A 22,518-nucleotide genomic window follows, 5' to 3' on the forward strand; every position below is an offset into this window, starting at 1 on the left:
CCCCACAATTGCCAAGGTCCTTTTCACTGGTGAAAACTGAAGCAAAATACTCAGTATCTCAGAATATTTCAATGATCGGCAGGTTGAGAAACATTTTTTGAGAACGTAGCGGTGAAATTTAACCAAGCTAATTTGCCATTGCTGGCGACCCCCCGTGGATTTATTGTACTTGCATGATGCTCCCTCAACTCCAATAATGATTGTTACAAAAGTCGGTGATATGTATTCCATCCTTTATTAGCAATCAGTAAACATACAATCTTGAAGTGATGAAACTGATCTGTACCCAAACATAAATTCATCGTATTTGAGTTAATAATAACAAAATATATGACATCGGTCAGTCCCCAGCTGTATACTGCATGGAAAAAGCAAACTATGTAACTGATTCCCTTTGCATTTATCACACTCCCACTGATCCGACTTGTTACCATAAAAAAAGCATCATAAATACACAACGCAGAATACAATGCTGATAGAGAACAGATACATGGCTCCTGCACACAGGCTCAGCTCTGATACAGGGTCCTCCACATGAAATATTAACATACTCTCGTCTTGTTGAATAATTCCATCATTCTGTTTTAATTATATTGACATTTTTTTCCAAACTGACTGTTTTGGATATATGGCGTGTCAACATTGTGTTTAACAAGGTGTCATATAACTAACTATCTGATAATAGCCAGGTGATATGCTCAAAGAAATCTTAACCAAGTTTTGGTGCTATTAATAGTTTTAAAGTCCTGCCGGAAAAATTATAGTGGTTCAGGATAAGATGTCATGGTGCTATGTGTGAGATTGCATTGTTCAGGTTGTCAGAGTGTTTCTGTATAGACACAAATCATATATTGCCATTGGTGTCAATGCCAGACGATGTTAACCTGAAAGGAGACGGTGGGAATCAGTTGTGACTGAGAAATCTGTATAATCCAGTGACGAGAGGAATAGACGTCTCATCGGCAGCAGAAATGTTTCAGCCCACACTGCTGTAACACTTGTCCATTACTCACCACAGCGCCACCAGTGGTAGGAGGACCAAGGCAATGGGCGTTGTCTGCTCAACCTGGCTTGCCATTCCGGAGACTCATCACTCCCGGTCCAGGACACAAGATTGGTTCCTAAAAGGGAAATGCCTGCAATATAGCGAGTAGATACTCTGGAGAATCCTGGTCCAGTGTACAATCCATGGAGAGATCGGAAATGGACATTGTGTGACTGTGGGTGGATGGGTGCAGGTGGATCCGGCCATGACACTTGTTCAGTGGACAGGCCCAAGATGTTTGAAAGTGTTCACCTCAGTTTAAAAACAAAACAGTGTTCTGTTTTAAACCCCAATAATGTTTGACCCTCCTGTTATTTTTTTTTTGTTACAGAGCAGCAAAAACTGAAAACTCCTGTCCACAAAATCATTTTAATTTATAAATACTCTGCGGATTCTCCGTCTGGGTTTAATTCAATAATGGCAATTCTCCAAATATTTGTGAAAACTGACCAGAGAGATGAGAGTGAGAGAGTTGACATCTTTGGGGAAAACACAGTCACACGTGGAAGGAGTACAGTTACCGTCTGCTCCTGCTCCTGCTCCTCTAACATATTGTGATGCACAGTAAAATAGCGAGTTACTCCAGAAGACAAGACATTCTGCAGATGCTGAAAGTTTTGGGCAACAAAAAGACACACAAAATATTGGCAGAATTCAGCAGGTCAGGCAGCATCCATGGACAGGAATAAACAGTCAACATTTCAGATCAGGACCACGGGGAACAGAAAGTAATGTAACAATATCTAGAATTTCTGTCCCCTCATTTCCAGTCCGATGAAAGGCCTTGGCCTGAAACGTTGATTGTTATTCTCCTCCAGAGATGTTGCCTGATCTGCTGAGTACCTCCAGTATTTTGTGAGATTTGCCAGAGATTTGCTGAGGAAGGGTTTGACCAGGCAGGCAGACAGTAACCCAGAGCAAAGCAGTGGTGATGGGCAGTACCAGGAGAGTGATGGTGATGGGTTACTATATTCTCAGCAATAAGCAGAGTCCTTTCAAAACAGGGAGGTATATTCCTGGGGTCATGAAAGAGCAGACTTCAACAGATGGAACTATACCACCTCCTACACCCCCGTCAACCCCTACCCTCCGGCCCAAACCCGTTCTCCCACATATATATTTCGGACTGTTTTGTTTTTTTTTTAAATTTTTATTGAGTTTTCAAATGATTACAGAAAGAAAAAAAAAATATCTACCCTTCCCCCCTCCCCTAACATTCCTATAGAAGAAAATAAAAAGAAAAAGAGGAAAAAAGAAAGAAAGAATGCCTGTATATCGGAAGATCCCCACATGCTCCATGGAATTCATAATAACTTTAGTATATATATTTATTTCTTTCCCCAAATAACCAATTATTTTATCTTCGGAGCACCTATATATTCAATCCTGTCTTTTGTAAACAAGTGCGCCAAATTTTTAAAAATGTTTCATATTTATCTCTTAAATTATAAGTAATTTTTTTCAAGTGGAATACAGCTGGAAATTTCATTCTTCCAACGATCTATACTTAAGTATGAATCTGATTTCCAAGTAACTACAATAGCCTTTTTGGCTACTGCCAGTGCAATTTTTATAAATTCTTTCTGATATTTATTCAATTTGGGTTTCGGTTTTATCCCTTCAATATCGCCGAATAAAAATAATATCGGGTTATGTGGAAGTTGTGTTCCAATAATTTGTTCTCTTAAATTTGTCCAAAAAGGTTGAATTTTAGAACAAGACTAAGTAGAATGTAAAAAAGTACCAATTTCTTGGTTACATCGGAAACAATGATCAGATAAATTTGGTTTTAATTTATTTATTTTTTGTGGTGTAATATATAATTGATGTAAAAATTATATTGCACTAATCTTAACCAGACATTTATTGTATTTGTCACACTATCAAGACATAGTCTTGACCAATTTGTTTCTTCATTTTTAATATTCAAGTCAATTTCCCATTTTTGTCTTGACTTATGGATTCCTTGTTTAATTGCCTGTTTTTGAATCAAACTATACATATAAGAAATATTTTTTTTAGTTTTTCCTTTTTGAATTAAGTTTCTATTTCATTAGATTTTGGCAATAACATTGTTTCACCCAATTTTTCTCTTAAATAAGCCCTTAATTGGAACTAGCAAAAAAGTGTTGATTGATATTTTATTCTTTATTCTTTAATTGATCAAATGACGTTAATATACCTCCTTCAAAGCAATCTCCTATATATCTAATCCCTTTCTGAAACCAATTATATAAAAGTTGATTACCATTGTAAAAGGAATAAGTCTATTTTGAATTAAAGATCTCTTTGCTAATAAAGATTTCTTTATCTCATCATCAACATTTATCTTATTCCAGAAATCAATCAAAAGTTTTAATACAGGAGATTCTTTCTTTTCCCGTATCCATTTAGATTCCCATTTATATATAAAATCTTCTGGTGTATTTTCTCCTATTTTATCTAGTTCTATCCTAATCCATGCCAGTCTATCTTTCTCAAAAAGATGCAATAAATCTAAGTTGATTTGCTTTATAATAATCCTAAAAATTTGGAAGTTGTAACCCTCCTAGATCAAATTTCCACGTCAATTCTTGATATTCTTGACATCGTACCTTTCCAAAGGAACTTCCTCACATATTTATTTAACTCTTGAAAAAACTTCTGGGGTAGTTGTATTGGTAGTGATTGGAATGAGTATTGTAATCTAGTGAATAGGTTCATTTTTATGGTATTTACTGTACCTACTAATGTTATTGGTAATATCATCCATTTATCAAGATCTTCTTGATTTTTTTTCAATAATGGTAAATAATTTAATTTATATAAGTTCTTTATATCATTATCAACTCTTATACCTAAATATTTTATACCATTTATCGGCCAACTAAATTGAGTTATTAATCGACATTGACTATAATCTCCTTTAGTAAGAGGTAAAATTTCACTTTTATCACAATTTAGTTTGTAGCCTGATATTTTCCCATACTCTTCTAATCTAGAGGATAATTGATGCAACGAGTACAATGGGTTTGTTAAATAAAACAGAACATCATCAGCAAATAAGTTAATCTTGTATTCCTCCTGGCTACCTCTGAAACCCTTCTGGGTCCATTCTAATTAATTCAGCTAATGGTTCTATCCCCAACACAAATACAGCAGGTGATAATGGACAACCTTGCCTAGTTGACCTTGTTAACTGAAATGGTCTTGAAATTTGACCATTTGTCACTACCTCAGCTTTGGGATTATTATTTAAGGTTTTAATCCATTTTATAAAGGATACTCCTAATCCATATCTTTCTAATACCTTAAATAAAAAATCCCATTCAAATCTAACAAATGCTTTTTCTGCATCTAAAGCAACTGCCACACTCATTTCCTCCCTCTTTTGAGCCAAATGAATTATGCTAAATAACTGAGTTACGTTATCTGCTGATTGTCTATTTTTAATAAATCCTGTTTGATCCATGTGTATTAATTTTGATAAGTATTTAGATAATCTGTTAGATAAGATTTTTGCTATTATTTTATAGTCAGTGTTTAACAAAGAAATAGGTCTCTATGATGTTGGCTTTAAAAGATCTCTATCTTTTTTTGGCAATACAATTAAAGTAGCTGTCGAAAAAGATTCTGAACGTTTACGCATTCTTTCCGCTTGGTGTATTAACTCCATAAAAGGAGGAATTAATAAATCTTTAAACTTTTTATAAAATTCAGGTGGAAAACCATCTTCTCCTGGGGATTTATTACTTTGAAATGATCATAGAGCTTCTTCGACCTCTTTTAATGTAAAAGGCATATCTAATCTCTTCTGTTCTTACAAATTCAATTTTGGAAGAGTTATTGAAAGTTTCATTAATTTCCAAAGGTTTATAAGTAATTTTATTTACTCTTGTTCGAATTGCATTTATTGTTTTAGAAGTCTGGTCTGTTTTTAACTGCCAAGCAAGAACCTTATGTGATCTTTCACCTAGTTCATAATATCTCTGTTTACTTCTCATAATTGCTTTTTCTGTTCGATATATCTGAAACGTATTATATTGTAACTTCTTATTAACAAGTTGTCTTCGTTTTTCTTCTGTCATATATCTTTGAGATTCTTTTTCTAATTTTGTAATCTCTTTTTCCAATTGATCTATTTCTATCATATATTCCTTCTTAATTTTATTAGTATCTTATTATCTGACCTCTCAAATATGCCTTCATTGCTTCCCACAATATAAATTTATCATCAACTGAATGTGAATTTGTATCTAAAAAAAACTGAATCTGATTTTTCATAAAATCACAAAAATCTTGATGTTTTAGTAATATAGAATTAAATCTCTATCTATAAATTGATTCCTCTTTATCTATCATTATCATTGTCATTATCAATGATCTGACAATATTCTTGCTTTATATTCCATATTTTTCACTGTCTTGAATATTCGTTAATAGGATGTCTATTTGAATAAAATGAATCTCTTACTTTTGTGTTAATTCTTCTCCATATATCAATCTTTCATCAATGATAAAGTTAATTTTGCTACTTTTGATTTTGTGACAACCTTTGTTGATCTATCTAAAACTGGATCTAGACAAAAGTTAAAATCTCCACCTATTAATATTTTGTCATGTGTGTTAATCAAATTCAAACAGACGTCGTATAAATTTTACATCATTTTCATGTGGTGCATAAATATTGATAAGAGTCCATAGTTCTGAAAAAAATTGACAATGGATAATTAAATATCTCCCCGCTGGATCAATTAATACATTTTGTATTTTTATTAACCAAAATTGCAACTCTTCTCCCCTATGAGTTAAATGAAGCTGCAATAACATTTTCAACCCAATCTCTTTTTAATTTCTGATGTTCTTTCTCTATTAAGTGTGTTTCTTGTAAAAAAAAAGTATATCTATTTTCATTTTTTAATGTGTGTTAAGATTCTTTTTCTTTTCACCGGTCCATTAAGCCCATTAACATTAAAACTTTGAAAATTTAGTAACTTAGTCATTATTTTTAATTGGGTTACTCCAATCTATAATAATACCTAATCTTTCAACTTTCGTGGTACCTTGGGGAATCTTTTTAAACATTCTCCATGTTGCTATGTGTGTCCCCACCGATCATCCAGGCAAAAAAAGATAGAAGAAAAATAGATTATAAAGAAAAAAACAAAATACCCCCCTACAAATGTTGTGGGTAAAAAAGAACACAACATTACCCCTATCTGTTGTACGGGTCATGACAATCACCATGATTACACACGTGAATCCCGTAGCAATCCATCCAAAACTCCTCCAGCTCCCCCATGACAAAAAAAAAGTATATATATGAGAAGAAAAAAAGAAAAAAATACTACTCACAATTAATATTTCTCAAATTTTGCCTTTCGCCCCCTGTATCATCCTTAAATGTCCATCAATTCCATTCACTGTCTCTGTCTCCATCTTTAATCCATTACGCTTGGAAATCTCTATGTGTAGTTAGCGAATAACGAGGAGTTCTCGTGCAAATTCATCCGCTTCTCAATAATCAGTAAAAAATCTTTTTCCATCCTCCAAAAAAATTTTCAGTGTTGCTGGGTGACGCATTATGAATTTATAACCCTTTTCCCAAAAAGCTTTTTTCACTGGGTTAAATTCCTTCTTTCTCTTCAAAAGGTTATAACTTATATCAGGATAGAAAAGAACTGCTTTCCCTTCTATCACCAATGTCCCTTTACTCTTTCTGGCACATTGGGCAGCCACCTTCAGGATCTTTTCTTTATCTTGGTATCTTAAGCATTTTATCAAAATTGATTGTGGATTTTGATCAGTTTGATGTCTTGATCTTAAGGCTCCATGAGCCCTTTCAATTTCAATTAGAGTTTCTTCTTCAATTTCCAAGTTTTCAGGAATCCATTTTTCAAAAAAAAATATTGGATCTTCTTCTATATCTTCTTTAAGTCTAACAATCTTAATATTGTTTCGTCTGCTAAAATTTTCTAGCTTATCCACTTTTTCCAACAATTGTTTACTTTCTAATGTCCAGGCAGAGATATTATCTTCCATTTCATTCATTCTTTCAACCATGTCTTCCGTTGTGGCTTCCAAGTCTATAATTCTCGTTTCCATTTTTTCCTGTCTTTTTATCATTTTATCAAACATAATCTCCATATTTATCTTTTTTTTTGATTTCTTTAAATGCGTTCAATATTTTCTAATTTACGCATTATTTGCATCAAAGTTTTTTCTATATTTCCAGAAAAACTTTTACCTCCATCTTCGTCTGATTTATCCAGAGAATCTGAATCTGCCACAGATTCACTTTCACTTCCGGTTTCAATCGGTACTGGGATTTGTAGTTCCGGTTGTTCGCGTTTGCGCATGCTCCTTCCTTCGCGTTTGCGCAGTTCTTGTTGGTCTTTTTCTTTGAAATGGTCGATGTTGCCGCAGTTTCCTGTTCTGTATCACCGCAGGTGAAATGTACCTGAGCCCGCGGTTCTCTGGCAGCAGCGGCCCTTGATTCGGTTCCAACTTGCGTTGTCTTCACGGTAGTAGTTTTCTTCATCTTCTGTTTGTGAGACACAGTTTGAAACAATCCGAAGTAGTTTATGCAACTTTTAGAACGTATTTACTAACTTTTCTTCACGTAAACATTAACTTACTGATTCTTTACGGGAGAGCTGGTTTCCCGCGTCTTGATACTACGTCATCACGTGTCCCGCCTCCCCCGGACTGTGTTTTGTTGTGATCTTCAGGTTCCAGAGAGAAAGTTACCACCCAGTATGGTGTTGAAATTTCTTTAATGCTCCTAATTATTTTTCTTCACAGGTCCGGGCTCAGTGATCACCAAGCTCCTGGCAAGTTGTAACGATTCCCAGCTGCTGCAGTTGACGGATATCTACCGGGTCAGGCTGGAGCAGGCGATGGAAGGAGGGGTGTCCGGAGTGAGCCTGGCGTTAATGGCCAAGAATCAGTTCAGTGTACAGGAACATCGGGTGAGTGGGAGAGAGAATGAGTTTGAATTTTTGCAAATCACAGGACTGATGGGTGCCGGAACTCTGACTCATCAGATATTATATTAGATAAAGGAACAACTGGGAAATAAATACTGTACATACAATCCCAGACATGTGAATCTGAACCAGTGATAGAAAGGGGTGAAAAGACCCCGCGGACTGGTGGGTGGCTGCTCAATGTTCAGAGTGAGTTGAGTTGTGTGGGCTTACAGTATTAAATTGAAATATTACGGGAAGTTTTGGTTTGGGAAGAACGTGCAGCGTGATGGCAGGATGACAGTGAGAACTGGGACATCATCTGTGGGTGTCACAAGAGCTTGAATATGTTCTGTTCTGGGTGGAGATGATAGTGTTACAATCTGTAACTGCAAACGGTGTGGATCGGGGAATACGGCCATGTTGTAATGTGTAATCACTGAATAAACCTCCACTGGAAAAGGCAAAGGAAAGGCATCAGGTGTCAGCCGGTAATCCGCTGTCATGTTGGATACTGGCGGACTGAGGAGATGAATCACATCATATTTTCTGAAACTTCTCTGCAACTCGCTCTGTTATTAAAGCCCTCCTGTTTTCTTTCTTCGTCTGTGATCGTTATTTTCTGATTTCTGTTTTACACGGTCAAATCCGGTGAGGAATTATTTCTGGATTTGGAGCCACGTCAATGAAGCGGTGACAGACCAGCCAGGACCTCATTGACTGGTGGACCAGGTTCACGGTGAATGTCCCTCCGTGTGCTCTGCACTCGGAATGTACAGTCCATGTCCAGACAGGATCAGCACCCGTCCGGGTGACTGCTCAGTGTGATCCCGTTACTGAGCACATCATTTACTTCTCATTCTCTGTGTGAATCTGTCAGTCCCCAATATGTTCACTGTTACTCTTCACAGAAAATCACTGATCTCGCTGATAAGGGAGAGCGGGCGGACAGTTCTAAACTCCTCCTGAGCCTGGTGATGGAGAAAGGCTCCCGCGCCCAGAGGGTGATGTGGGAAACCTTTGTGAAAATGCGGATTGGTGTCCCAGAGTTGGACAAAATACTGAAGGAAATACAGGAATATGGTGAGATAGTATCAGAGATTAATTCAAATTCAGATTGAATTTGGTACATGTTACAATTTGACAAAAATTATTTCCTCAATTTGTTGATATTTAAACAGGTTGTGATCCTTCCCATCGACCAATTCCCGCTCAACTTTTACTAAAGGTTCTCAGTGAGCTGAAAGGTAAGTGAACGTGCATTGAACATTGAAGAGTATAACACAGGAACAGGCCATTAGGCAAATGATATTGTGCCAAAACAGCCAAGAAATAAATCAAACACAGCCAAACTCTAATCTCTCCTTCCATCATCATGTCCATCTGCCTCCATCTTCCTTACATCAATGTGCCTGTCCAAACGTCTCTTAGAAGTCTCTAACAATTTGTCTCTACCACCTTACCAGGCAGTGTGTTCCAGGCATCCACGACTCTCTGATTTTAAAAAAAAAGTACCCCTCACATCCCCCTTAATACAACCCCCGCTCACCTTCACTGCACGCCCTCTAGTAACAGATATTTCAAACCCAGGAGACTGATTCTCTCTGCCCACTCTATCTAAGTCTCATAATTTCGGATAGTTCTCAGAGCTCCCTCAATGTCTGATGATCCAGAGAAAACATTCCAATTTTATCCAGCCTCTCATGATAGCACATGCCCTCTGAACCGGCAGCATCCTGGTAAACCTCTTCTGCCCCCTCTCTAAAGCCTCAACATCCCTCCGGTGGTGGGGCAATTGGAACGGTACGCAATGGCCCAGATGAGGCTGAAGCAAATTTCATTAAGTTGAAACTTGACCTCTGTTTCCACCAACGGTTGTAATTTGCGTCGGGCGGTTCAGTTGTTGAGCCAACAGGATCTGACCAGGTAAATGTTGGCACTGTGACAGAGAACACAGTGAGATACAGGGAAACGTGTTTGCTAGAGGGAGAGTTTTCAAAGGACATTTTGAGGAAAGAGGCAGAGAGCTGGCGAGTTTGAGGAAGGTGGTCACACCGCTCTGGGGCCTGCAACTACAGATCCCCACCAGAGTCTGAGTGGAGAAGGGGTGATCTGGAGATGGGGTGAAAAAAAATATATTTCTTCACACCAATAAGTCAAAATCTTCTCTTGCCAGGCACTGCCCCCTCCTGAACAGACTCATCCTGAAGCATTTTCTAAACTCCCCCAGTTCCCGCAGATTATCTTTTCTTAGATTTGGGCGTCCACTGAAGTTCCAGTCACAGAATAGTAATAATAGCATCACTTTAATTAGAAAAGCAGGGAACATCCCAACTGGTCTGTTCAACCACAGAGCAGCAGATGAACCCACTGTGTTCACATCTGCACTCCCTAGTGCAAACACTGCTGCAGTGTTAGAGAGGGTGAGACTGGGGGACATATTCCTCAGCTCAGTCCACAGAAGCTGAAATTCCTGTCTGCCGGTGTTGTGTGATGGACACTGTGGATTGGTGAGACATGGGAATTAGGACAGGGAAACCGAGGGTTCTAGGATCGCGGCAAGGAAGGTGCAGAGGACTGGAAATATCTATAGATAATATTGCAATTAGTTAGATTGTGACCGTCTGGATGGGAAGCTCACCACATCCATAAGCCCATCATGTCCGTGAAAATGGAGCCCGGGCCAGTGCAAGGGCTCGAGATTGTAAGTCATCATCATCACAGACTGAGTTGGATTACTCAACTGCATATTTACAGAGGAGAGAGCGTAGGAAAGACAAACAATCACAAAACTTATTAATATTGCATCAGACCATGTCTTATCTGATTATTCGAAGCTCTCAACAGAAATATAAGGAATCTCGGCCAGAACCTTGGTTTAGGGTCTCTGATTTACAGGAACAAATCCCAAAGATGATAATTTAAACTCGGGACCAGAGATAATAGACAATAGACAATAGACAACAGGTGCAGAAGTAGACCATTCGGCCCCTCGAGTCTGCACCGCCATTCTGTGATCATTACCCAGTCCCTGCCTTGTCCCCATATCCCTTGATTCCCCTATCCATCAGGTATCTATCTAGCTGCTTCTTGAAAGCATCCAGAGAATTGGTCTCCACCGTCTTCCGAGGCAGTGCATTCCACACCTCCACAACTCGCTGGGAGAAGAAGCTCTTCCTCAACTCTGTTTTAAATAACTGACCTGTTATTCTCAATCCATGCCCTCTGGTACTGGACTCTCCCAACATCTGGAACATATTTCCTGCCTCAATCCTATCAAATCCTTTAATTATCTTTAACGTTTCAATCAGATCCCCTCTCAATCTCCTCAATTCCAGTGTGTACAAGCCCAATCTCTCCAATCTCTCTGCGCAAGACAGCCCTGCCATCCCAGGAATCAACCTAGTGAATCTAGGCTGCACTTCCTCAATTGCCAGGATGTCCTTCCTTAAACCTGGAGACCAAAACTGTACACAATATTCCAGGTGTGGTCTCACCAGGGCCCTGTACAAAAGCAAAAGGACATACTTGCTCTTGTACTCAATTCCCCTTGTAATAAAGGCCAATATTCCATTTGCCCTCTTCACTGCCTGTTGCACTTGCTCATTCACCTTCATTGGCTGATGAACTAGGACTCCTAGGTCTCTTTGCATTTCTCCCTTACCTAACTCTACACCGTTCACACAATACTCTGCCCTTTTGTTCCTGCTTCCAAAGTGGATAACTTCACATTTATTCACATTGAATGACATCTGCCAAGTATCTGCCCACTCACCCAGCCTATCCAAGTCTCCCTGTATTCTCCTAACGTCCTCTTCGCATGTCACACTGCCACCCAGTTTAGTATCGTCAGCAAACTTGCTGATATAGTTTTCAATGCCCTCATCTAAATCGTTGACATAAATCGTAAAGACCTGTGGTCCCAATACAGAGCCCTGTGTACCCCACTAGTCACCTCCAGCCAGTCCGAGAAACACCCATTCACTGCTACCCTTTGCTTTCTATCTGCCAACCAGTTTTCTATCCATGTTGAAACCCTGCCCCCAATGCCATGAGCTCTGATTTTACTCACCAATCTCCTACGTGGCACCTTATCGAATGCCTTCTGAAAATCTAGGTACACAACATCCACTGGCTTACCCTCGTCTAACATCCTTGTTACACCCTCAAAAAACTCCAACAGATTAGTCAAGCATGATTTGCCCTTGGTAATCCAATCAGGAAATTTACAGACTACTCATGCCTCTGTCACTTCTGTCAATGCTGTTCCAGTCCACATCTGCTCAATGAAACCCCACACTTTCCCAGCAACATGGATTTGGTAAATCACTACAAACTTGTTCATCACTATTCCTCATGTTGTTTGCCAAGGGAACAGACACAGCAGTGAAATTCTCACACCCTTTTCTGAATATGAAGCAGAAACACTCCCCGATTATTGAAGAACATCATTTCTACCACTATCACAATCTCTAAAGTAAATATGTCCACAATCAATGTTTTCCTACGCTCCCTATCACAACCGAGTACATTGAATGGAGACCCCACACTCACCTCACAGGGTCCTGACACCCTGTGAGACCCCACACACCCCTGACAGGGTCCAGACACACTGTGAGACCCCGCACACACCTGACAGTGTCCTGACACACTGTGAGACTCCACACACCCCTGACAGGGTCCTGACACACTGTGAGACCCCGCACACCCCTGACAGGGTCCTGACTCACTTTGAGACCCCACACTCACCTGACAGGGTCCTGACACCCTGTGAGACCCCACACACCCCTGACAGGGTCCTGACACATTGTGAGACCCCGCACACCCCTGACAGGGTCCTGACACACTGTGAGACCCCACACACCCCTGACAGTGCCCTGACACACTGTGTAACCCCCCACACACCTGACAGGGTCCTGACACACTGTGAGATGAGAAAATCTGTAGAATCGGGAATTCTAAACACCACACACAAAATGCTTGAGGAACTCAGCGACCAGACATCAGCTATGGGAAAGAGTAAAGAGTCGACGTTTTGCGAAGGATCTCGGCCCGTAACATCGACTGTATACACATTTCCATGGTTGCTGCGTGAACTGTTGAATTCTTACAGCAGCTTGTGTATGTCTCTACTCACGTTTGGATTTATAACATCCAATGTATCAAATATTTATTTACACCCCTAACTCCACGTGACACCACTTTCAATCACTTAAAATCCATGGGGTCATATCCATGTTCCTCAGTTCACTACTCACTGCCCTGTCTTTCGCTGTGAAATTCCTTCTCTGATCTGTCCTTCCAAATTGTAACACTTCTGTGTGTCTATTTCTGATTCTGTTTGGCGATGTGCTGCATAGAATCCCCGTCTTTAGGCTCCAGAGATAAATTTGTGGTCCATTAGGTGTTCGATAATGTCTTTAATTTTCCCCATTTTCCTTCACAGATCTGAGAGTGATCACCGAGCTCCTGGCAAGCTGGGACGATTCCCAGCTGCTGCGGTTGATGGACTTCTACCGGGACAGGCTGGAGCAGGCGATGGAAGGAGGGGTGCATGGAGTGAGCCTGGCGTTAACGGCCGAGAATCAGTTCAGCGGAGAGGAACATCGGGTGAGTGGGAGGGAGAATGGGTTTGAATTTTCACAATTCACAGGACTGACTGATGGGTGTCATAACTCTCACTCATCGGATCATAAAGCATAAAACAAATCAGAAATAAAGAAATTCTTAAAAATGTGAATCTCAAGCGATGATTGAAAAAGTTTGTAAATACCCCTGCTGGTGGCTCAATGTTCAGAGCGAGGGGAGTAGGCAACAGTTCTATGATGTTACAATTAACGAGCTTAAATGGAAATACTGCAGGAATCTTTATTTCGGGGAGACTGTACCATGTGACGGCAGGATTCAGTGAGAACCGGGGCATTACGACTGGATGCCACAGGAGCTCGAGTGTGTTCTGTTCTGGGTGGAGATCATTCTGTTACAATCTGTAATTGCAAACAGTGTGAATCGGGGAATACTGCCATGTTGTAATGTGTAATCACCGAACAAACCTCCACTGGAAAAGGCAAAGGAAAGGCATCAGGTGTCAGCTGGTAATCCGCTGTCATGTTGGACACTGGCGGAATGAGGAGATGAATCACATCATCTTTTCTGCAACTTCCCAGGGACTGTTCACGCTGATACAAAAACCCTCCTGACTTCTTTCTTCATCTGTGATCGGTATTTTCTGATTTTGTTTTACACGGTCAAATCCGGTGAGGAAATATTTATGGATTTGGAGCCACGTCAATGAAGCGGGTACAGACCAGCCAGGATCTCATTGACTGGTGGACCAGGTTCACGGTGAATTTCCCTCCGTGTGCTCTGCACTCAGAATGTACAGTCCATGTCCAGACAGGATCAGCACCCGTCCGGGTGACTGCTCAGTGTGATCCCATTACAGAGCGCATCATTTACTTCTCATTCTCTGTGTGAATCTGTCAGTCCCCAATATGTTCACCGTTACTCTTCACAGAAAATCTCTGATCTCGCTGATAAGGGAGAGCGGGCGGACAGTTCTAAACTCCTCCTGAGCCTGGTGATGGAGAAAGGCTCCCGCGCCCGGAGGGTGATGTGGGAAACCTTTGTGAAAATGCGGATTGGTGTCCCAAAGTTGGACAAAATACTGAAGGAAATACAGATATATGGTGAGATAATATCAGAGATTAATTTAAATTTGTATTGAATACAGCACACTTTAAAATGTTACAAAAATGATTTCCCTCAATTTGTTGATATTTAAACAGGTTGTGATCCTTCCCATCGACCAATTTCCGCTCAACTTTTACTAAAGTTTCTCAGTGAGCTGAAAGGTAAGTGAACGTGCATTGAACATTGAAGAGTATAACGCAGGAACAGGCCATTAGGCAAATAATATTGTGCCGAAACAGCCAAGAAATAAATCAAACAAACCTGAAGACTAATCTCTCCTTCCTTCACTGTGTCCACATGCTTCCATCTTCCTTACACCCATGTGACTGTCCAAAAGTCCTTTAAAAGCTTCTAATAATTTGCCTCGACCACCTTACCAGGCAGTGTGTTCCAGGCAGCCACGATTGTCTAATTTAAAAAATAAGCTGTCCTTCACATCCCCCTTCATTCTACACCCTCTCACCTTCAATATATTCCCTCTGGTAATGGACATTTCAACCGCGGGAAACGGATTCTCTCTGTCCACTCTATCCAAGCCTCTCGTAATCTTGTGAACCTGTGTCAGAGCTCCTCCCAGCCTCCGATGAACCAGAGCAAACAAGCTAATTTCATCCAGCCTCTCATGATAGCATTAGCCCTCTAAACCAGGCAGGATCCCGGTAAATCTCTTCTGCTCCCTCTCTAAAGCCTCAACATCCCTCCGGTAGTGGGGTGATCGGAACGGTACGCAACGACCCAGATGAGGCTGAAGCAAATTTCATTAAGTTGAAACTTGACCTCTGTTTCCACCAACGGTTGTAATTTGCGTCGGGCGGTTCAGTTGTTGAGCCAACAGGATCTGACCAGGTAAATGTTGACACTGTGACAGAGAACACAGTGAGACACAGGGAAACGTGTTTGCTAGAGGGAGAGTTTTCAAAGGACATTTTGAGGAAAGAGGCAGAGAGCTGGCGAGTTTGAGGAAAGTGGTCACACCGCTCTGGGGCCTGCAACTACAGATCCCCACCGGAGTCTGAGTGGAGAAGGGGCGATCTGGAGAATGGAAAAATAATCTTATATTTCTTCACACCAATAAGTCAAAACCTTCCCTTGCCAGGCACTGCCCCCTCCTGAACAGACTCATCCTGAACCATTTTCTAAACTCCCCCAGTTCCCGCAGATTATCTTTTCTCAGAGCTGGGCGTCCACTGAAGTTCCAGTCACAGAATAGTAATAATAGCATCACTTTAATTAGAAAAGCAGGGAACATCCCAACTGGTCTGTTCAACCACAGAGCAGCTCTTACCAGAAATACAAGGAATCTTGGCCAGAACCCTGGTTCAGTCTCTCTCATTTACAATAACAAATCCCAAAGATGATAATTTAAATATGGGAGCAGAGATAGACGAATCAGGAAGTTTACAAACTTCTCACGTTTCAGGGACCTCTGTAAATATTGCTCCAGTCCAGACCCGGTCAATGAAACCCCTCAGTGTCCCTGAACACGGGTTTAGTAAATCGCGACAAGCTTGATCATCATTGTCCTTCATCCTGTTTGCAGAGGGAACAGACAAGACAGAGAAATTCCCAAACCCATTTCTGAATATGAAACTGATACACTCCCTGATTATTGAAGAATATCATTTCTGCCACTGTCACATTCTCGAAAGTGAATATATCCAGGATCAGTGTTTTCCTACGCTCCCTATCACAGCCCAACACTTTGAATAGTCACACCACACACTCCTGACAGGGTCCTGTCACACTGTGAGACACCACACACCCCTGACAGGGTCCTGACACACTGTGAGACCCCACACACCCCTGACAGGGTCCTGACACACTGTGAGACCCCAGACACGCCTGGCAGTGTCCTGACACACCATGAGACCACACACATTCCTGACAGGGACCCGACCGACTGTGAGACCCCACACACCCCTGACAGGGTCCTGACACACTGTGAGACCCCACACATTCCTGACAGGGACCCGACCGACTGTGAGACACCACACACCCCTGACAGGGTCCTGACACACTGTGAGATCCCACACACCCCTGACAGGGTCCTGACACACTGTGAGACTCCACACTCCCCTGACAGGGTTATGAGATACTGTGGGACACCACACAACCCGACAGGGTCCTGACACACTGTGAGACTCCACACACCCCTGACAGGGTTATGAGATACTGTGGGACACCACACAACCCGACAGGGTCCTGACACACTGTGAGACCCCACACACCCCTGACAGGGTCCTGACACACTGTGAGACCCCAGACACGCCTGGCAGTGTCCTGACACACCATGAGACCACACACATTCCTGACAGGGACCCGACCGACTGTGAGACCCCACACACCCCTGACAGGGTCCTGACACACTGTGAGACCCCACACATTCCTGACAGGGACCCGACCGACTGTGAGACACCACACACCCCTGACAGGGTCCTGACACACTGTGAGATCCCACACACCCCTGACAGGGTCCTGACACACTGTGAGACTCCACACTCCCCTGACAGGGTTATGAGATACTGTGGGACACCACACAACCCGACAGGGTCCTGACACACTGTGAGACTCCACACACCCCTGACAGGGTTATGAGATACTGTGGGACACCACACAACCCGACAGGGTCCTGACACACTGTGAGACCCCACACACCCCTGACAGGGTCCTGACACACTGTGAGACTCCACACACCCCTGACAGGGTCCTGACACACTGTGAGACTCCACACACCCCTGACAGGGTTATGAGATACTGTGGGACACCACACAACCCGACAGGGTCCTGACACACTGTGAGACCCCACACACCCCTGACAGGGTCCTGACACACTGTGAGACTCCACACACCCCTGACAGGGTCCTGACACACTGTGAGACTCCACACACCCCTGACAGGGTCCTGACACACTGTGAGACTCCACACACCCCTGACAGGGTCCTGACAAACTGTGAGACCCCACACACCCCTGACAGGATCCTGACACACTGTGAGAACCCACACATCCGTGACAGGGACCTGACACACTGTGAGACCCCACACACCCCTGACAGTGTCCTGACATACTGTGAGACCCCACACACCCCTGACAGGATCCTGACACACTGTGAGACTCCACACAACCCTGACAGGGTCCTGACACACTGTGAGACCCCACACACCCCTGACAGGGTCCTGACACACTGTCAGACGCGACACTCCCCTGACAGGTTCGTGATACACCATGTGATGCCACACATGCCAGATAGGGTCCTGATACTCTGGAATTTAGAAGGATGCGAGGGGATCTGATTGAAATATATAAGATTTTTAAGCGATTGTACACACTAGAGGCAGGAAAGATGGTCCTGATGTTGCGGGAGTCCAGAACAAGAGGTCACAGCTAACAATAAGGGGTAGGTCATTTAGAACGGAATTCAGGAAAAACTTTTCACCCAGAGAGTTGTGGATCTATGGAATGCTCTGCTTCAGAAGGCAGTGGAGACCAATTCTCTGGATGCTTTCAAGAAAGAGTTAGATAGAGCTCTTAAAGATTGCACAGTCAAGGGATATGGGGAGAAGGCAGGAACGGGGTACTGATTGTGGATGATCAGCCACGATCACATTGAATGGCGGTGCTGGCTCAAAAGGCTGAATTGCCTGAACCTGCACCTATTGTCTATTATCAATTGACAAACCCTGAGACCCCACACTCCTGGCAGGATCCTGACACACTGTGAGACACCACACATGCCTGACAGGGTCCTGAAACACTGAGACCCCACACACCGCTGGTACTGTCCTGACAGGATGTGAGACCACACACTCCTAACCGGATACTGACACATGCTGAGACCCCTCACAACCCTAAACAGGTTGACACACTACGAGACTCCGCATATTTCTGACAGGGTGCTGACACACTGTGAAACACCACACATGCCGGATAGGGCGCTGACAGCCTTTACGGCCCCACCCGCCCTTGGCAGTGTCCTGATACACTGTGGGACCCCACACACCTGAGAGGGTCCTGACACACTGTGAGACCCCACACACCCCTGACAGGGTCCTGACAGACTGTGAGACTCCACACACCTGACAGGGTCCTGACACACTGTGAGACCCCACACACCCCTGACAGGGTCCTGACAGACTGTGAGACTCCACACACCCTTGACAGTGTCCTGATACACTGTGGGACCCCATATGCCCCTGACAGGATACTGACACTGTGAGACCCCACACACCTGACAGGTTTCGAACACAGTTTGAGATCCCACGCACCCCACCCACCCACCCACAGTTCATGTTCTGATCAGCAAATCTGCTGCTTTGTATTTTGATTCAGTGTTGGTGGGAGGGGAGGGTGAGCTGTGATTCCCCGACCTGTTCCTTTGACAGAATGCCCACCACCTTCTTCTCTATCTCCATACGCCACATCAACACAAGGGATTAAAAGATACTTCCTTAGGAGCAATGATATCTGTGGCAGTAGTGAGATGTTGTCCAGTACGGGACAGTTGGGGGTCAGTAAACTGCCAGGGAAATACTCACCTTCACAGCACAGTTAATGTGGAAATGTGATGACCTGGTGTTTATCTGGAACAGGCCTCTCTGTCCAGTCAGAGGTCTGTTAATCAAATTTACTTTACTGTACGAACAACCATTGATGAATCCATCAATGCAACAGCTCTGAGCTAACTCTTGTGTGCTTAAATACTGAGTTCTGAGCTGAGGCATCTAACAGTTTGTCCACTGTCTGTCCCCATGGAAGATGTTCAACAGAAACACAAGGAGACTCTGCGGGCACAAACTGAAACACTGAGAGTGAACACGATCCTGATGAGGGAGAAGGTGAAGGTTTTCCAGCTGGTTGATCAATACGCTGAGCTCACGGTCATTTCTACTGTTCGAGATCGGAGACTGGTGGAGCATGAGCTGCTGGCAAGAGGCAGAGACCACGAGGAGTGGAGAGAAAAACATCTCTGCGGAGAGCTGGAGAAACTCCAGATGGATCAGTTGTTCCAGAGCAGCTTTTCCCAAACTAACTCCAAATCTGGGAGTTCAGCAGCAGTGGCCGGAGTCCCAGGGATTGGGAAAACAACAATGGTACAAAAGATTGTTTACGACTGGGCCACGGGGAAAATATACCAACAGTTCCAGTTTGTCTTCAGTTTCAAATTCCGTGATTTAAACACCATTAACTGTAGAATAAACCTGAAGGAACTGATTCTGGATCAGTATCCTTACTTTGGGAATATCCTGAGAGAGGTCTGGAAGAACCCAGAGGGATCGCTGTTTATATTTGATGGTTTGGATGAATTCAATGACCAAATTAATTTTTCTGACAGTCGGAGAGACACGGAAACTCGGTGCACATGCACAGATCCTGAATTCAAGTGCAAGGTGTCTGACATTGTGTACAGTTTAATCCAGCACAAGCTGCTCCCAGGGTGTTCAGTGCTGGTGACCACCCGTCCCACTGCGTTACATTTATTGGAAAAGGCTGAGATCGGTACCGAAGCTGAAATCCTGGGATTTTCAGGTGAGGAGCGGAAGGAATATTTCCTCAGACATTTTGAAGATCAGACGGTGGCGGCAGCTGTTTTCAAACACGTGAAGGAGAATGAGATCCTGTACACCATGAGCTACAACCCCTCCTACTGCTGGATCCTCGCTCTGGCACTGGGCCCCTTCTTCACACAAAGAGTCAGGGACCCGCAGCGAGTTCCCAAGACCATCACCCAACTGTACTCCTACTATATTTACAACGTCCTGAAAAACCACGGCCGTGAGATTGAGAACCCCCGTGATGTGTTACTCAGGGTTGGTCAGTTGGCCTTCAGAGGAGTGTCCGAGAGGAAGATTGTGTTTACGGATGGAGATTTGATCAAGTACGATCTGCAGCCTTCCCAGTTCCTGTCCGGGTTCCTGATGGAGCTTTTGGAGAGAGAGGATTCTGCCCGGAGCGTGGTGTACTCATTCCCGCACCTCACCATCCAAGAGTTTGTAGCTGCAGTCGCACAATTCCTGAATCCACATTCCGGGGATATCCTGAAATTCCTTTCAGAAGTCCACAGCACGACAGATGGGCGATTTGAGGTATTTCTCCGTTTTGTTGCTGGTCTCTCCAACCCAGTGACAGCTCGGGGCCTGGAGGAGTTTCTGGGTCCATTTCCCAATGAAACAACCTGCCGGGTGATTGACTGGGTGAAGGAGGAGTTTAAACGCCAGAGTGGAAACACATGGAGTGAAGCTGGTAAAAGGAGCTTCCTGAACACATTGCACTACCTGTTTGAGTCTCAGAATCGTGGACTGGCTCAGGCCGCACTGGGATCTGTGGAAACACTTTCATTCAGTGGAATGACTGTGACCCCGATTGACTGCGCGGTCCTGTCTCATGTCATCGGACTCTGCGACACAGTAAAAAACCTCGACCTGGAGAACTGCCACATTCAGTGTGAAGGAATCCAGCGGCTGGGACCCGGGCTGCACAAGTGCCAGGAGTTGAGGTAACTTGAATTATCTCTCACTCTGAACTGTGAAACTGTTCCATTGTGTTGTTTCAATGTAAAGGAATTCTGGTAAATCTGTAGTAAACTAGATAGTGAAGAGTTGTGACAAATGCCCAGGGGATCAGTCAGTAATTCCCCAAGGACGGGAGGGTTCGGTTCCTTGTGAAGGGATGTTGGAGACTTCATCAGATCAGTGAACAACGGCCATTGGTTTAATGGTAGTAAATCACATGAATGGCCGTGTTTCTCGCTGCCTGTGACACGTCCATTAACAATGTTCCTTCTCACTGTGACTGACACCCAGACCGACACTGACTGCAGCAGGTGGGTCAGAGATTCACACCCCCTTCCGGGTGAGGGACAAGAGACCGTCAGCAGACTGTCCCAGTGAGAGGGAGAGAAATACCATTGTGAGATTGTCCTCACCTGCCCTTCCCCGTGTGTGACTTAGCTCACTTCCAGATACGCAAAGAGCGAGGCAGCATTTCCTCTGGGACTCTGTTCAGACCCAACACACACATACAAAAAATTTCTGCGTCCTCTCGTCTTGTAGGATTATCGTTTACCCTTGGAATCCTCCTGTGGGACCCCTCATCCCAATCTCACACCCATCCCCATTCCTCCTGTGGGCTCTCTATTACTCTTTCCTCATCCTCCTGTGGGATGTCTTTTCCACACACTCACCCCCTTCCTGTGAGATCGCTCTTCCCCATCCTCTTCCTCCTGTGGGATCTCGCTTCCCCATCCTCTTCCTCCTGTGGGATCTCTCTTCCCCATCCTCTTCCTCCTGTGGGATCTCTCTTCCCCATCCCCATTCCCCTTTCGCCTGTGGGAACTCTCCTCCCCATAGAATCATAAAATCATAGAACACTACAGCACAGAAAACAAGCCATTCGGTCCTTCTAGCCTGTACCAAAACCTTATTCCGCTAGTCCCATTGACCTGCACCCAGTCCATAACCCTCCAGTCCTCTCCCATCCATGGATCAATACAATTTGTTCTTAAAGCTTAAGAGTGAGTCCACATTTTGCACATCAGATGGCAGCTCGTTCCACACTCTCACCACCCTCTGAGTGAAGAAGTTCCTCCTATTTCTCCCCCTAAACCTTTCCCCTTTCACTCTGAACCAAGTCCTCTTGTAATTTATCTCTCCTAATCTATGTGAAAGAGACTATTTGCATTTACCCTGACTATACCCCTCAGAGTTTTGTAAACCTCTTTGAAATCTCCCCGCATTCTTCTATGCTCCAAGGAATAAAGTCCTAACCTGTTCAATCTTTCCTTGTAACTCAACTCCTGAAGACCCAGCAACATCTTCTCTGCACTTGTTCAACCTTAC

General features: G+C 43.3%; 1 protein-coding gene across 3 annotated transcripts in view; it reads left to right on the top strand.

Annotated features, from left to right (window-relative positions):
• Nucleotides 1–22,518, top strand: part of LOC132387308 (NACHT, LRR and PYD domains-containing protein 3-like) — a 33,745-nt gene that overhangs the window by 2,876 nt on the left and 8,351 nt on the right. The window contains exons 2-8 of one of the 3 annotated variants that reach the window (XM_059959665.1): nucleotides 7,829–7,995; nucleotides 8,904–9,075; nucleotides 9,174–9,239; nucleotides 13,439–13,602; nucleotides 14,510–14,681; nucleotides 14,781–14,846; nucleotides 19,439–21,176. In XM_059959665.1, the coding sequence (XP_059815648.1) occupies nucleotides 7,829–7,995; nucleotides 8,904–9,075; nucleotides 9,174–9,239; nucleotides 13,439–13,602; nucleotides 14,510–14,681; nucleotides 14,781–14,846; nucleotides 19,439–21,176 (2,545 nt within the window). The remainder of the gene's footprint in view (nucleotides 1–7,828; nucleotides 7,996–8,903; nucleotides 9,076–9,173; nucleotides 9,240–13,438; nucleotides 13,603–14,509; nucleotides 14,682–14,780; nucleotides 14,847–19,438; nucleotides 21,177–22,518) is intronic. The other 2 variants (XM_059959667.1, XM_059959666.1) reach the window with 2 other exon arrangements.

Source organism: Hypanus sabinus, unplaced genomic scaffold (assembly GCF_030144855.1).
Source record: "Hypanus sabinus isolate sHypSab1 unplaced genomic scaffold, sHypSab1.hap1 scaffold_1722, whole genome shotgun sequence".
NCBI classification, from domain to species: domain Eukaryota; kingdom Metazoa; phylum Chordata; class Chondrichthyes; order Myliobatiformes; family Dasyatidae; genus Hypanus; species Hypanus sabinus.